Here is a 17,665-nt window from a genome sequence, read left to right as displayed (position 1 = left end):
CCAAATGAAGAAAAAAAATTACAGGCCCTGCTTTTTTCTTTTTTTTAACGAGGTAGTGGGCCCCCAACACTTTGCATGTAGTGTAGTGTTAGACTTTCCTTTTCCTCTCCTCTCTCTTCCTCTCTATTTCTGTCTCTCCCTGGTTTGTTTCCTTCCTCTCTCACTCCTACGAGTTTTCCTCATTTTCTGTTTTCCTTATCGGTCTCTCCTCCTCTCTGTCTCGCCCTCTCTTTTGTAAGTTTTATTTTTTGTAATAGTGCATGTAAAAGCGTCTGAATCGTTGGAGATGTTTAAAAAAAAAAAAAAGAAAATTCAGCTGCTGAAGCCATGCAAAACGTTTTGAATTGCCCTTAAAATATGGAAAATGTTTTATGAATGCTTTATATTCTTTCTGCTGTAAAATAATAATAAAAACAGAAAAAAATGACATTTGCACTGTGGAGCTCTTCTTTTTTTTTCATTTAACTGTCGTCCCGTCGCCCCCCCCCCCCCCCCCCCAGCACATGCTTTGGGACCTTTTTACCAGTTGATCAGTATGTTTATTATAGGTCCATACCAGCTTGAGGGCACAGAAGCAGGAAGCAGTGCACCACACTACCACCTAAAGCAATAGTTTACTGGGAACACAACCCTGGAGCTTCTCCATACAGGGCAGACTTAACCATCACGAAACCATATGCCAGTATAGGCAAAAACTCTTATAGGGTGAAAAAGAACAATGGGAAGTACAATAATATGGCAACGTTACCTAAATCCTATAAAAGGAGAGGGAACTTCTAAATTTCCACTGATACATCATGGCTATTCCCATCATCAGTGGAGTGGTGCACCACAGCCATTTTGCCATATTTGCATCAGTTAAGGGGCAAGAACTAATTTGACATGATAACTGTTGGTGGCCAGAATGGGACAGCCATGTTTCTACTGTTGTCAGGACACCAGCCTCACTACTCTTTTCTAACTTAGTCATATGACTCCTCAGGACTGCTCAAGACATTGATTCAGCATTGTATCCTAAAGCATCCCCCTACAGCACAGTGTCCTGATCACTGCACTGTTTTTTCTTTTTTTCTCTCTTCACTTGGACTAAAGTTTGTCCTACTTACATACTAACATTACTGCAAGGTTGATCCTTTTGAAGATGTCCCATACCATGCACTCAACAGAGCGACTGATCTTTCAAGACTGTGTGGCTGCACTCTAAAAATCATTTCTGGAATACTTGTGTTTGACTGCACGTGCAAACTTATTCCACATTACACGTAGGGAAATATGTAGGCCTCCCCACATTCATTTGTTTTCTCGTATTAAAACAAAGCTATGTGCATAATGGGTAATTTTGTTGGACACAATTTGACACAAATTCTGTATCACAATATGTTGAGTGTATAGATATAGTGAACGTGATGCTGATGGGCAGCAGCTGTAAAATTAATTGGTTTATATGAATTTTTCGCAGGACGTATCTCTGCTTATGTGGGCCAAACTACACAGGGCAACAATCCTTTTCAAGCCTAAATTTTAAGGAGCAAATTGAGTCACATGTTTGTCACGAGTAGACTTGCCCACTTCGTCACCACCTAGCTAGTGAAAATCTAATGAGCATTTTCGTGACAACAGAGAAAATGCTGCTGTTTCAGTGTGGTGGAAAATAATGTTTTCGCCGTCTCTTACGAGTGAACTTTGATAACGGTATTGATTAATTATCAGAAATTCGCCCCACGTTACCACAATTTGAATATATATACCTAAAGTTTCTGCTGACGGCGGCGGTAAAGTGAAAACAACACAGGTTTTGACCATTTGTTCAACCTTAGAGACGCGCAGCATCTGTGCTTCCCAATCGGAGCGCTGTTCCTTTAAATCGTTTCACTGCACGAAAGTTAGTTAGTACTACCTGTTACGGCTTCGACTCCAGCCAGCGATTGTCGGACCTAGCAAGATAGCTTAAACATGTAAGTATTTTCTCTTGATCATTTAAAAAAAACTCCGCTGTCGGTTTTACAGACGTCACCGCGCCGGGTAATTGTGGCTTAGACTTTATTCGACTTATTAAAATGGTACGCACTTGTTGAATGGCTAGCCAGCTGACAAAATGGTGAATGTCGGCGCTGGTCGTCAGTTCGTTTTCGAGCTAATATGGTTAGGCAAAACCGCGGCTGCACAGATGTTAGGCCCTGTTTTATCACACAGACTCGGTACACTCCTGACCTGGATTGGTTTGTTTTTGCTTTATTGTGCTGAAGGACTAAACACCCTGCCAGTTTTGTATGGATTCTGCGAAACGTCCTGTTAGGAAGTACAGAAACGTCTTAAAAGTTGTATGAACTAACGTTGGCTTACTAGCTAACTTAGTTATAGACAAGCCGCTGAGACTGGCTGCCCTAGGTTAAACAAAGTACTCGAGAGCCACTATCGCGGCTAGTTAGCCTGGTAATGTTAATGAAATGCGAATGTATTGCCAGATTGTCGTATGCACGTCGAAAGCATCATTAATAGACAACATTTGTCAAACATTGTCATGAGAGTAAAGATCCTAGACCAGCGGAAAACAGTCAAAGTCAAACAGTTTTTCCGGTGCGGAACTGAGATCACGCAGTGAGCTTGCTCTGAAGTCCGGTCATAGGATTTACAGAACTAGAATACTGTAGCTAGTTTGGAGATATGTTTTTAAAATCCTTTCTTAAAAGTACAAGAAGTTACACTGTCGATTAGATGCGTTGCTTTGCTAATTTAGTGGGTGTAGTCCTCCGACATCAATGAGTGTTTTAGTGACCGAATTTGTAAGTTACGGCTAGCCCATGCAGCAGTGGATAACGTTCCGCACTGGGTCTCATGAGTTGGGTGTAGTCAAGTTTTGCAAATTTGAGGTTAATGTTCGTTTCGCAAAATGCTCTCCCGATTACAGCCAGTTTCTACTTGGTTTAATTCTGCTCGCCAGTGCTCAGATTCTGAATTTGATGGCGTCATTGTGTTTTTCTCCTCTCAGAAATCCCCATGACATTTATTTACAGTTTGATAAAGACGTATAAATGACATTACAGTAACGAGTCACCATTATATACGTAGGTAGATCAGTTCATTGCGTTACATTGGGGAGTGATCCTTTCTCCCACTGCAAGCACATAACAGGGCGGTGTTAATTCAGTGGCAGTGAGCACTTCTCCACCACATTCAACTTTACACACTCACAGTCATGTGTACTCGGTCATGCTTGGATAAAGTGTATTTAACCACGCTTTGAAGTTCTAAATTTTTGTTGGAAAATCAACTGGACCGTAGTTTTCCACAGTCGGAGTCAGACACCAATGGCTTCGTCAGACCTGGCTGCGGGGTGAGGCGCAGGTTATGCGTTACAGACTGCCTAGGAGCACACCGTATGCCAGTAACGGTGGTCCACTTCTGTTCTAACGGATCATATGCATTCCGACGACTGAGCCCAGCACTGTGTGTATGTATGTTTGTCTCCGTGAAAGGCCATGAAATGCAAGCCTGACATCTACAGCCCTGCGCATGTGATGTCGCTGGTACCCAGTCACGTGTCAGAGGTCGAGTGTACTACTGTTGTTTTTGTGTGTTTGTTTTTCTCGTCCAAGCCTGGTCTCTTAAATAATCGTGCTTCGACGAAGGGTCCCAGAAGTGTTTAGCTAAGCGGCGCCCTGGTGTGAAAATATACCAGAATGTGTTTTTGTTCCATGAGCACAGCCTGATATGAAGACTACGTTACTGATAGCATCCAGTGAGGTCACACACACACACACATGTTGAAACCTTTGACAGTCACCAGTATCCAAGGTTCCTACTGCTTGTGAGCATAATAGTTCCTAAATACAGCCAGAAAGAGAACGACATGTTCGAATAACCTCATGAGTTTTGAGAAATGTTTTTCGCATGAAGTGGTTGAAGTCACTTCATGCAACACGCATGTTAACGTCTGCATTTAGTTATGTTGGATTGATGTGTTCGCCCCTGGGGCACTCTCTCAACTATGCGTAAAAGCCCTACTACAGATTGCTGTCCGGCTCCCTTGAAATCCCAGTGTACAGGCATACCTAATTAAATAACTGAAAATAATTACTGTTGATGAACTTGTATGTTGTACGTAAATGAAGATTGCAAGCTTTGCATGCTTAAAATCCCCCCAGGGAATGTTCCCAAAGCTGAGGGAGTTTGCCAGTGCAAAATTGCTTATTACTGGAATACAGTAGTGTGTGAGCACTGTTCTCTTCATAAGGAACCAAATGTTTGTCAATTAAAAATGTGCTATTTTTGCTGAGCTAAACGTTGATAGAATCTTACAGCACAGTGCAGTAAAAAAAAAAACTAATGACCTTTCATTTGAACATTACCTACACAAAGGTAAAGAAAAGAAATAAAATATCTCTTCTGGAATGTTTCCTGTAGTGATAGCTGTTTAGTTCAGCAAGGGGATGAGCAATTACTTAGCTAGTGACAGAATATTCAAATGTCAAGGCTGATTATTTGTCATGCACATCCCTACAACACATTAGATGCTGAATGTGCATTTGATTTATGGACGAGTCCTTTTTTCTCTTTCCGGTCAAAGGCCTCTGTGTGAGTTGAATGCATCACAGGAAAGCTAACCAACTGCTTGGAGAGAAAGACCTGAGTGTTGATGCAGAGGGTCATCTGTTCAGCAAGGATGATTTTTGTGCTAATTCATCTTAAACAGCACCTTGGATTCTCCTATGAGTGAATAATGGCAAGGAAAAGTGTTTTGTAACGTATCCAAACGTTTATAAATTAACCTTGTAGGGGCCAGTCACCTGGAGTGTGATTGATAAATTCCAGCTAACCACATTCCCTAGGATAATTTTTCACACGGATGACACTGATTTGAAGGTACAGTTCGTTTTAAGACTGTTTTAAGGTAAGCCACCAACGATATGAAAGTAGCACTAGATTCCCTTCAAAACTCACAAGTGGAACATGAACTGTCTGTCTTTGCTTCCATATTATTCTGCTCAGTTTATACGTTTAGCTGACTCCCGTATTCAGGGCAACTTACAGCTTTGCAATTAATTTTGTAACCCATTTATACAACTGGATTATTACTGGAGCGACCGAGGCGAAGCGGTGAGCTCAAGGGGACGACAGCAACGCTCCTCCCGGGACCTGCACCCACGAGTCCCCCGCTCTAACCGCCATTCCGCCGCGCTGTGCATTGCATAACGGCACTACTAACCCCAAAACGTATGTAAATGTCATAGGCTGTGTAAATTACAGCAGCTGTGCGCGTGCTGAAATTAAAGACCCAGAACGAAACACAGGGCCTTTGTAAATGTGCGCCCCCTGTTCAACGCAGCTCTCCCGTATGTCTGTTCCATACATTTTTGACATTTTCAGTACCTCTTTTTTGACTGCACCGCTTTTTAATTGTGACAGCATATTTCATGTAACCCACATTAAGATGCAGTTGAATGAAAACTCTGACCTTTCTCTCCCCAGTCAATAACGCAGTGTTGGAAGCAGCACTTCCCTAGCAGTTGGACACGGAAAAGTGACTGCAGATATTCTTAAAACACAAGTAGTTTTGGGTTCGGTGGTATTCCGGATGAAGCTACTGTAGCTTTGTATGACCAGAGTGGTCTCTGATAAGGCTCAGATAAGGATTTTAGTCAACAGGTCAGACAGAAATAAAAAAGCTATGGTCCCTCTGGACTCCAGGACTGGAGTACCGCACGTCCCCTGCTTCGTATGAGGTAACTGTTGGTCTTGCGGATACACTGAGAGAAAACATGGCAGTTGTCCGCGCCGACCTCACCGTGAGACTTGTCTCCAGGCTCCTGAGACCAGGGTGTGGAATTTTTGTCTGACTGCTTGTTGGTGAAATGCAAACACACTGAACTCCTGTCTGCATACTTTCTACAAGATCTTCAGACTGGGTCCCCTCATTTGAATCATTTACACTGTGAGTGTGGCTCTTTTCTATTAACCCAATGGAGCTGTAATGGAGCCATGCAGTTTTAGGTGGAACTGAAAAGACGTAGTCATGCAGGGGATGCCAGGTTCTGGTGGATCTGAAAAGACATAGTCCTGCAGGGGATGCCAGGTTCCGGTGGATCTGAAAAGACATAGTCCTGCAGGGGATGCCAGGTTCTGGTGGATCTGAAAAGACGTAGTCCTGCAGGGGATGCCAGGTTCTGGTGGATCTGAAAATACGTAGTCATGCAGGGGATGCCAGGTTCTGGTGGATCTGAAAAGACGTAGTCCTGCAGGGGATGCCAGGTTCCGGTGGATCTGAAAATACGTAGTCATGCAAGGAATTGCCAGCATTAGGTGGATCTGAAAATACGTAGTCATGCAGGGCTTTGAGAACTTAATGCGGAACTGAAAAGGCATAGTCCAGTTGCTTGTTGAAGGTTTAGCTAGGCACCTGTGGCGGACCTGTGAAAAAGTGAAACCCAGGGAAGATTTTGGTTGGACAAACATTTGTTAATTGGGCTTGTGAAGGCCATTGACTTGGTGCAAGCTCGGTACATCCAGCACTTTTCCTGTACGTTTCTCAGAGAACCGCCAGTGGTGCCTTAAAGTCAGAGTAGTTAAAGCTTAGTTCGTTTTCAAATGCTCCCCAAAAAAGTCAAGTTCTGATATGTTATATATGTGAAATACTAACTTTGAACTGCTAGTAATTAATCGTGTCATTAATTACTAGCAGTTGCTTTGTCATTTTGTCATTTTGCTTTGTAAACTGGTGTCTAGTACCAGCAGCATCAGTCGCTTCCTCTGATCCTCTGTACTTTTTATTCCAGTCACATCTGCCCTCTGCTGGGCCTGTTTAGTATTACAGGTTAGCTTTTCCTGTTCAAAGACTCTATACCGTATATGTGAATGATGTACAGTTACTTGTCAGAATATGACATATTATTGTTTGCATGTGGCAGCAAGTAATTTGCAGTTCAGTGACTGATTCAGTGGTGATTGACAGGAAGGGCCGTCAGGAAGCTAATTGCACTCTCGCAGACTGGAATTGCAGTATAAATGTAATCACCCCCACTGTAATACAGACATAGTACTTTTGAAGTGAAGCCACAATTAACAATGGGCCTACAGTTATAGCTGACAGATGGATCTTTTTTGGAAGCGTAGAGCTGCTGTTGTTTTTTTTAGACTACATTAAGACTAAAATGTAATTTTTTGGTGGAAAATACAGATTGGATTTTTTTCATTGGCAGTTATAGACGATCATCATGTTTTGTTTTCCCTCCAGCGTCTATCTTAATGGTAGTGGTGTTCTGATGGTTGAATGGCCATTTGACAACCAGCTATCAATATATGTCATTATTTTCTCAGTTTTCTAAAGCTACTCATTTCTTAATTGCTGGGTGATGTTTGAGTTTCATTTGCAAAGCTGCAACACATCCTAATTGTCATGTGCTATTTTTAATAAGAATCAGCTCAGTATGATTAGACATTAATTTTAATAAATTGAACATCATCTGCTCGCGGATTTTACTGGGTGTGCATCTGCATCATAATATCTGTAGGCTGATAATATGCACATTTTCATCACTATATGTGTTAAAACAAGGAAGTTAGTTTTATTTCATGCACATAAAATTCCAGTTGTTGGTACCTGAAAATAAGAGGATGTGTGCCTTTAATATCTCTGTATGTTGCATTGTTGTTTGTTCTCTTTGTACCACTAGATGGCAATATTGCACTGTAAGGACGAACAGCAGGCTTGCAATATGCCTATTAAGTGATTTATTGCTTACACATTTACTGTGCAAGTGTTTAAATTCAGTAATTAAATTAATGTAAAACAGAGCTCCTTGGCTTGTATTCTTGTCATCAGTATATGCTAATGATTCTCAAATGTCTCTCGCTAAAAATGCTTTTTTCTAACCAGTCTTAAATTATGAGAATTGTTCATGGACCATATAATCACACAGTGTAATTGAACTAATTTTTGAAAATGTTATACTGTACCACATCAAGGCACATTCCCTATTAAAAAAAACAATAATATACATAGAAGCACTTTGATAGAGTCACTAACAGTTAAATAACCAAGCTTTTTTTATCATTTCCATAATCAAGCATCCTTGCCCTTCATTTAATTGGCTGGCCCATGGGTTACAGTCAGGCATGTTATCATGGCTCATTTTCACAGTGTTTCACTCCATTTATGGATGAGAAGACATCAGTTTGGTTTTATGTTTCCCCTTTTTTTTTTGAAAAACTAAACAGGAAGAGATGGAAGGTTGCCGGCACTGTCCCCTTTGAGGACTGCCGGCAGTATGTCATGGCACGATTAGTCATTTCCTGCCGTGGTTAAGCACTTCCACCTCCCAGAAGACAATTTTACCTCTGTGTCTGTAATGTAGTGGGTCTGTGTAACTGAATCAGCAAACAGACCTCTGTAGTGTTAAGAGTCTGACACTGCTTGTGCTGGAGCTCCCATGAGAGTAGAGAGAGCAGGTAGAATGCTCTCGGTCACCTTTTTAGGGATTTGGTTGGAACCAGGTGAAGACGTAGAGTCAGTGCGGTATCTCAGCTGCATCCAGCAGTGAGCATGTGGAGGGTCCCTTTGATGTTGTCATGGTCTGGCTGACCGGGTGTCTGAGGCTATGCGTGTGCTCTGATTGGCAGGTCAGCCCCAGCCCCAGAAGGTTCCGGCGCAGCCGGCAGCAACCGCAGGCTGCAGCAGACGCAGGCCCAGGTGAACGAGGTAAGGCGCCGCCGAGACCCCACCCACAGGCAGTGTGTCAGAGGAGGACAGGAGCCCACTCCCTCACACAGTCACACACGGGGGGGGGGGGGGTCACATCCATCACCGCTCAGAACCTGGGATCCTGCTGATGGCTCATAAGTCATGTGTCTTACAGCAGAGCACATTATGTAATGCAGTCCTCAGCTCTGAGACTCTGTTCTCATCTCCCAGCAGCTCCTCTTCCCTACAACTCTTAGTCATCTGGGTCTCATTCTCTCCCGGTGGAAATGTGTACAAAAATATCACGTAGTGTTGTTTTTTCTCAGTTGTCAGTGGTCTGTAATTTTTTCAGGGGAAGAAGCAGGCACGTGGTGGAGTCAACATGAACGGAACGGATTCTCTCTGATTGGTTTAATCGTGTCCGTGTGTCAGCACGGTCACGGAATGTGTGCTTGATCAAAGTCTTTGCACGGAGAAGTGTGAGCCGCCAGAGCGGTCTCGCCAAGAGGCATGCTCAAACTTAAAACGGGGGTAAACGATTAAAAAAAAGGAACCGGCCCCTCCCTCCAGAGGACAGGCGTGTTTTATGGCAGCTGGCGTCTGGTACTCGCCAAAACCTGCCCGCTTCCAAGAAGAATGCCAGTAACTGGCACATGATTAAGTGTGTAATCTGGCACAGGCGGTAGGGGTATGGGCGGAGCTCAGGTGGATGGCGTCAGACTCGGTTCTCGGTCCGACAGCCAGGCAGCCGGGTGTGGGCTCCAGAAAAAGCCCCACACCCACGCGGGGTGTCTTTGCCCCGGCCGCCGCCCCCCAGTGAGTTCAGGCTGGGAGACAGGCTGCGGCAGCCCGGTCCCCCGCAAACCGCCAGCCATCGGCCGGCCCGCTCTGCCAGGCGGAGGAGGAGGAAGCTTATAGGCTCCCTGCCTCTTATGTAACTGTCTCCATGGTTATGCAACCAGACGCATGGGCCCCAGCACGTTGCCCCCACCTCCTTTGGGAAGGGCAGCGACTGGAGCGGCGCTCTTAAAGGGCCAGCGACCCACCTGCCCTGCACAAGGGTTTGTGGATCATTGGGACATGTGGGTTACGGTTGCACTCGTTTTCACGGCCTTTTTCCCCGCGAGGGAGGGGGGGTAGAGGCTGCGTTTTACCCAACGGTTTTGTTTTGCAATGTCCTATCCCACGTGGGCTTGTGTCTTTTTTTTTTATTTTTGTAAGACGGCAGTCTTTCTTCTGGCATTAACTGTGCCTCCGAGTCAGTATAAGGAGGAAGAGAATTTCCATGTTAGATAAGAGTCTTGTTTTGTCTGTGAGAGACAGAGAGAGACACCTGTTATTGCCACCCCCTCACCCCCCCTGCAGCTGCCCCCTACCTCAGTGCTGGATTAGAAACAAAGGCTTGTCACTCTGTCCTGCCTCTGCCCTTGGTGTGCGCACTGCCTTATAGGCGACTCGGTACTTTCACCTGCGCAGCCGTGACTCATATTATATGTGGGGCAACGCCTGGCAACTGAAAGTGATTCCATGCAATTCAAAAGATTTGGGTTACAACTAAGTCGGTATCAAAAACGGCATCCAGCACAACCGGTGTTCTGTGTGACAAAAATTGTCAGACTTGGTCTTCATGAAATAAATGTTTAAGTGAATAAGTCAAAATTAAAAGCAAATGAAAACTTCCTTCATCAGTGGAAAGTAAGGAACCTTTGCCATAAAAAAAAACTATGATGGACACTTGTGTCACATTTGAATCAGCTTTTGGTCAACACTAGTTGTTCTTACTGTAGTATTTCCATGTCGGCTTGGACACGTGAATTCGGATGGAGGGGTGGATTTTATTGGCTGGCCGGTCGGTTACGTTCCTGCTGCGTCGTCAGCGGCAGGCTCCGCCCCCCCCCCGAGGCCCGGGCCGTCTCCCCGTGTGTGGGAGACGCGCGCAGATCATGCGCTCTTTCATAATCGCGCTCTAATCTGCTCAGCTGGAGCGCCTGCCCCCATCCGGCTCCAAGGAGCGCCAGCGGTTGGCAGGCGCACGCTGGGCGCAGTTGGATCGATCGCAGCGCGTCTGAAAGGCTGCCCTGGCCCTGAGCCTCTCCTGTCAGTCATGGCCCTTTCACATTGGGTATTTGTGCTCCGGTGGTCCATCATACTCCAATAAGGGCCCACAGGTAACAGTATAGATTAGGTTCTCAAAACATTTCAACCCACTGGTAACAGTCCAGATTAGGTTCTCAAAACATTTCAAACATGTGTGTATGCTCATGTGCATGTGCTCTTAAATGGCAAGAGTGAGTGAATATCCCCCCCTTAGGTGCATGTTTAGTTTCATTAAACAGGTGTCTGACTTTCTGACCAATACAAGGCCATTCCAGTTCACACCTTTGTCTGACTACCTGTTTGAAAACTGATCAGATTACCTTGGTGGGTTTGACAAACGAGTTTATCTCAGGTAGACTGCTTCTGTCACAATATCGGAGCCAACAGACAAGTAGGGATTCATTCACACAAGTAATGTCTCAATTGTAAAGAGTTTGGAAATAACAAATCTAGGACCCAGAAGGATACCCTCCAAGGAAGCCATTTGCTTGCCATGTCACACTTGGTGTGTTGCACTGACGGAAGAAACATCTCATTCTCAGCTTTCATGCCTAGAACTGCGTAATACCGTGTCATGACATGTATATAGTTTGTTATGCCATGTTAGCCTTCCAAGTTGCTCTGGACGAGAGCGACCCTCAAATGAATTACGTTATACTGAAAGTGTCCGGGAGGTTCCTCAGCGCAGCCTGTGTGTCCGTCCTCAAGGTGGTGGACATCATGCGTGTGAACGTGGACAAGGTCCTGGAGCGCGACCAGAAGCTGTCGGAGCTGGACGACCGGGCCGACGCACTGCAGGCCGGGGCCTCCCAGTTCGAGACCAGCGCCGCCAAGCTGAAGAGGAAGTTCTGGTGGAAGAACTGCAAGGTACAGCCTGGGGAGGGGCGAGGCTGGGTACACTCATCACACATCACATTTGTGTTGCAGATAGCCCGTTGTCAGCCGGTGAGGCAAATGATGTCAAACCGCCATTTAGCCGCATTGGAATGGGAACCCCATCAATACACCCAGTTGTTTGTAGATCAATTATTAACGATCTCCCCGGCCACTAATGTAGCGCGGGGCCAGTTTGGCACCGGGGTTGTTGAGCTTGTGGCCTGTCTAGGAATACACCTTTGCGCTGTTCAGTGAAGGCCAGAGGCCAGAGAGGCCATTGTTCACGGTTATGTCAGCATGCACACCCACACCACCTGTGTGAATGGAGCGTGGTTTGCCGTTTCGCCAAGCGCTTTCAGAGTGGGAATACACGACTGTGGCCGCTCTTCAAATTTCACAATAAGCTGCGAGATGGCTTTCATATCCACTGTGAAAGCAATGGATGTGGCCTGAAGGGTCTGTGTCCAGCTCAAGCTCTGACAACGCTATTTAATATAATTGGTCCATATCAAATAATCTGATAGCGGGAATTGTCCCTAGGGTCAAATTGAATTTTATTCTTTTCCAGCTGACTTATTACGGGATCTTAGATAATACTGAGTCTTTGACAGAGAGAATTTTTTTCACCTGAGCTGTTCCAGGAAGTGTGATCAGCTGAAATTTTAGGGGAAAACTCCATTCTGCACCCATTGGTTCTGCAATTGGCAAAGACATTGATATCATCAGAGTGTATTTGCTTTATTTATATGGCCATTTGTGGAGGTTTGAGTCTGTGAAGACCGAAAGTCTTCTGGTACTGTCACACTAACACATGGTGCTCTCTCATCTGCAGATGTGGGCCATATTGATAGCTGTTGTTGTGATCATCATTATCATCATCATCAGTAAGTATCCAGGTGGTCCCATTGTTAACAACCTTATTCAGAGTTTTACAAAGTTGTTAAGGAGCAGGAACATTACAAACATGTTTTTTAGGCAGACCCTTCTTGTAGGCTTTGTGACTCTGTTAAATATATGTAATACTCTCCTCACACTAGAACACCTTAATACAGGCTTAACCTGATTGCAGTGAAACCTTACACAATGGCATCTGTGCATATATCGATTGGATACTTTGGTGATATCAAGAAATAAATTCAAGGTACTGCTACAGATGCTAGGTACCTCCAGCAAGCAGCAGTATTGCAGTAACAGACTACAAAACAAGTTAAACTACTGTTACTGCAGCAATATCCTCATCATTTGTTTTAGCTCTTTACTTGCTCTTTGTTATTGTCAGCAGCTTTCCGGAAGTCATTCTGCAGCAGTTTGGTTTTAGGCTGGCACTGCTGCCAGTTTCCTCTGAAATCCTTGTTCCGACATTGGTTCGGAAAGACGAATAAAATGCTAATATATTGAACTTGTCAGGAGAACCTTTACCCGGGGGTCAAACCCTTGATTTTTTTTTTTTTTTTTGGTCAAACACTTCCCTTTGAACTCGAAAGAAGGTTGGGTACCATTGTGAATGTAACATGTATTCCAAAACCACATATCACCAACTAGTAGTGGCTTTATTTTTGTACCAACTGGTGACCTTCATCAGACTGTCTCTCAAACCCTTGCCAATGTCTGTTTGGGAGGATTTGCCACATCCTGTTCGAATCTGAGCAGAAGTTTCCCACCAGTGCAGTAATGCGGGGATTTTCCTGTTGGAATTCAGTCCTGACCCTTAAATTCCCAGCAGTGTGACTCGGGAGCAAAAGGGCTTGCTTTAGGCTTGGCAAGAGGCCGTCCACCCGGTACACGAGTGTTATAAAACACATTGCCAAGCGGCCAGCTACTCAGGTGGACTTTGGGCCCCAGCTCTCCCCTGTGGAACAAAAACTGACAGTGACTGACCTCTGGCTGGCTGACACACACACGCTATGCCTCCTACTGCTGTGATCTTAAGGAACTGAAGGTATGGCACAAGAGGCAGACCAGCATGCACACCTTTAATTCATAGTCCCGGAGCATAAAGGTATCGAGATGCACTTGCTTATTTGTAAAACGCAGTCCTTTTATGGTTAGCTGACCCCAGAAATGGGTGCCACTGGTTTGACTCAACCTCTCTAAACTAGACGCAGCAGCACCTGCCTCCGTTTGATACAGTCCATCGGGGATTTTGGTGAGGTGACTTTGAAAACTAGGCCTTGTCCCTCTCTAACCTGCTTCTCCTCTTGGTTTAGTCTGGAGCCAGTCCTAAAGCGGGAATGAAACAATGATGGGAGGAGACAAAGGAGGAGAAGAACTCACTTCCAGCACTAAATCGTTCTAACCTGCTGAGTTCCACAGCATTTTTTTTTTGTAAAATACAGGTATTTTCTCTTTTTTATTTTATTAAAATGGTTAATTATGATTTGAATGTGGCCTGCTTGGTCAAGACAAGTGCCTGATATTTTTTCTTTTTTTCCTCCCCCATAAACAGCAACTAATCAGAAATGTAAAGCTATGTGGTTACTCCATATATATATTGGACACTGCATACAGGTTCACTATGAGATTGGGAATGTTGAAGTTTGACTTTAAAAAATCTGTTTTAGAAACCTTGTGTCAACAATGCTTTCTGTATTTTTTCATGTCAAGGCATGCATTTAGAATTTTTTTAGCATGACTGAAAAAAAGAAAAAAAACATGGTATTTTGAAGGAAAAAATGCATTTTCTAGAAAATAGATATGAAGAATTTAGTGGTTAATTCTGAAGCCAAGTAAACAGACAAAAATAAAGGAGCAGCAGACAAGAATCCCTAATATGCTATCCAGAATTCTCCTTGCCTTTTTAGACACTTCCCCACCAAATATGTGACACATACCGAGGATTCTCAAGAAGTCAGAATCTCTAGGAAAAACTTGCACAAAGTAGAGCTTTGAATAATACATTTCAGATCATGACTTCAAGCTCAATTTACAGCTTCACCACATGAGAAGTATATAGACAAAGGTGATATAAGTAGTGCAGTATGAAGTCATATCTTTTGAGACAGAATAACGGGGAAGATTCAGTCCCACTGCTGAACAATTTGTACTTAGGTTTGAGTAGCACATTGTAGGTAGTATTCATGCTGTCTGTTGCTTTCATATTTTTCATTCATTTCCATGACTGCCAAGCACGGCATGGACTAAGTAACATAAATGTAATGACAAACTCTCAAGATTATCAGATTTAAGGACAAGTCAAAGAGCTGAGAGGGGTTGAAATCAGACCCTTAGTGTACTCAAGTCAAAGCTGTTAAAGCTATTGGGGTCTGTGGTGAATTTCTGGTGCACGGCTTGTCCTTGCTCACAGAGAGTGCATGTTGTTTACTCGAGGCTTCTTCAGACGAAAGGTCCCACACATGGGAGCCCAAGAATCAAGACAGAGCTGCCAAAAACACAGCCATTTTTAATGACCCCACCCGCCCCCCTACAAATCCACAGTGCCTTCACAGCTCAGCCTGCCTCAGATAAATGGAGAAAGTAGCTTCAGAGGCTGCACTTTAATATCATACTGTGATATTATTACGTGTCATTCAAAAGCGCCCAGGACCTTTCTCAGAAAAACCGCTACTACCTGATTTTACCATTGTCGTTTTGTAATTTGAGCCTTGAAACGGCAGTAAGCATTTGAGAAGTAAAACCCAGGGAGAATTTTGGTTTAACATAGGCAGCACACAGAGGGTGTTTGTTGGTGTGTCCACCCAAACACCCTCTCTGCATTTATGTGTGTCAGTGATTCACAGTGATTAAGTGCCCTTAAACATAATGTATAATTACATGCAGGGATTGACTCCGGTAAAGTTCATTCAAAGATGATCGCTCGTCATTTCTCACAAAGCAGCATGTCACAAGACTTGGTAAGGTCTCCCTGAACTCAGAAGTGCATTGAATAATTTGGAATGAGATTCAGTAAAGTAGTTTTCTGACTATTACTAATCTTTTGAGAACTCTCTGTTGTGCTTTGCCAAACGGTGATCTTTGACTTGTTTGCACTGCTGTGACTACGTTTCTTGGAGTTTAAAAAAAAGTCTCTGGAGCTTTCAGTCTCTCATTCTACATTCTGCAAGTGCCAAACATGTCTGATTTTAGCCCTCCTTTGAATGTGTGTATATTATAAACAAGTGCAATTATTTGACATTGTTGCCTCAGAGCTGTTGAGCTTTGAGTTTGCTTGTACTGTTGCTTAATAAAACTGATTTAACACTTTTTATCACCAAACTTTGACTCATGCCTTGTTTGTGTTTGTATGTGTGTTGTTGTCTTATTTTTACAGCATTTCTAAAATTGTCAGCTACTCTAATTCCAGGTCAATTCACTTAACGTTGATATCAAATAATTAATTTCCTTTGTCTCATATTTCCCAGTATTCAGTTCTGGGACAGGGAAAAGAGGAATCTGTTTCAGAAATCAAAATTTAGGATTACACCACGATGCCAGTCAGGACAGTATAATGTATAAAAATACATTTTTTTGTTATTATAGTATTAGATGTCCCCTGTCTAGGCTTACCCCATCACGGTGCAACATGTAAACAGAGGAACTTGTAATACTTGGATATTGTGTTTCCCTCGGCAACAAGGAGTTAGTTTACGCATTCTCTCTTTTCCCTTTTTTGTCTTCTTATGGAAAAAACAGTAGCAATGGAATTCATCACATGAACACGAAAAAATCTAGAAAACATGCTTAAATTATGCCTAAAGAATTCACAAATGCGTTTGAAAAAAGGGGAATATAACTACTGACCATAATTCAGTCTATAAAATGCTGAGAGGAGTCAACTTCATGGGAAGCGTATTGTAAAACGAGGTTAGTGATTCTTCACAGTAAAGACCCCTGAATTTAGGCATGGTTTCCAAATAGCTATGGAATTCACCTAGTGGGCGGTTGTAGCAGACAGACATAATCTGACTGGACTTCACAGCTCCCTAAGCCATTGTGATAATGGTGGAAGAAGAAATAAAATTATCCAGTCAATAGCGGTGTGTTGGATTGTTATTATTGCAAGATTGCAGAATTCCCCTTGATATGAATCACCGTTACCTACATGTTCTACAGGTTGTAGGCATGTATAGGAAGAATGGCAGTTCTTACACAGGCTGATAGCATGTTATGAACACTTTCCCAAAAGGATGTCTTGACCACATGTGTCACAGATTGTGTGTGTTTCTCACAGCCTCACTAGAGGAATGGCATTTATGAGAGCACTAAGTACCTTTATGGGGCTGTGACATACCGTGTGTATCCTCTTAAACTGTGTTGTATGAACAAGTGAATATTATCATGTATCTGTGACCACTCTTCACCACCAGCTTCTTCTTCAAGGTCGATCTCCTTCTGGTTTCTGACTGGATCTGTTCCAGTAAGACTCCAATCACCCCCCCAATGAATGTAATCATGTCAGCTGCTTCTGCTTCACTCAAAAGAATATGCAGTTTGGAGGCGTTAGCTTTCTCTAGAGTTTGTTTTAAGGAATAGATAAAATTTTTTTTAAAATTTATAAAAGTCTACAGATGTAAGAGTTAGAAATGCTGTATTTATCTAGAATTTGAGATAGGTCTATTGCAGTATGACTGAAAATATCTTAATAGCTTTCTTAAAGCAAGATTAATAAGTATTCACACTGAACCTGGAAGGGAAGGTGGTATTTTTTCCAAATCAATTTATTCCATTTCATAAATTTATGGACCATCTCCCACATACAGTTGTCTTTGGCTTATCTGCAGCATATTCTCAAAGCTGAGCCAGAGTGCATACATACAGAAATGGAGTTTCCGTAGTAAATTTAAAACTGTTTATATGGTCATTCTTTAAATGATGTTCACTTACAAATGGAAAAATGGATTTAGGACTTATCACCTCATTCCACTAAATCAAAACACGGAAACCTAAAAGAGGTACAGTGGAGAAATTGCCATCTAATGAATTACTACTGAAAGAATACTGCCAGCACACGTAATGAGTGAAGACTGCAGTCTCTGCAAGGATGGCAGCCATGAAGCAGTCTGTAGAAATCACAGCATG

The 17,665-nt window shown here is 43.3% G+C and overlaps 1 protein-coding gene across 1 annotated transcript; it reads left to right on the top strand.

Annotated features, from left to right (window-relative positions):
- The first annotated feature begins 1,775 nt into the window (after window positions 1-1,775).
- vamp3 (vesicle-associated membrane protein 3 (cellubrevin)) lies at window positions 1,776-15,855 on the top strand. Its single transcript, XM_036532345.1, has 5 exons — window positions 1,776-1,955; window positions 8,617-8,695; window positions 11,483-11,641; window positions 12,483-12,534; window positions 13,858-15,855. Coding segments are annotated over exons 1-5 (309 nt in total). The 5' UTR covers window positions 1,776-1,953; the 3' UTR covers window positions 13,875-15,855.
- The last annotated feature ends 1,810 nt before the right edge of the window (window positions 15,856-17,665 follow it).

Source organism: Megalops cyprinoides, chromosome 6 (genome assembly GCF_013368585.1).
Source record: "Megalops cyprinoides isolate fMegCyp1 chromosome 6, fMegCyp1.pri, whole genome shotgun sequence".
Classification (NCBI taxonomy): Eukaryota; Metazoa; Chordata; class Actinopteri; order Elopiformes; family Megalopidae; genus Megalops; species Megalops cyprinoides.
This window is presented reverse-complemented; position numbering and strand designations above follow the sequence as displayed.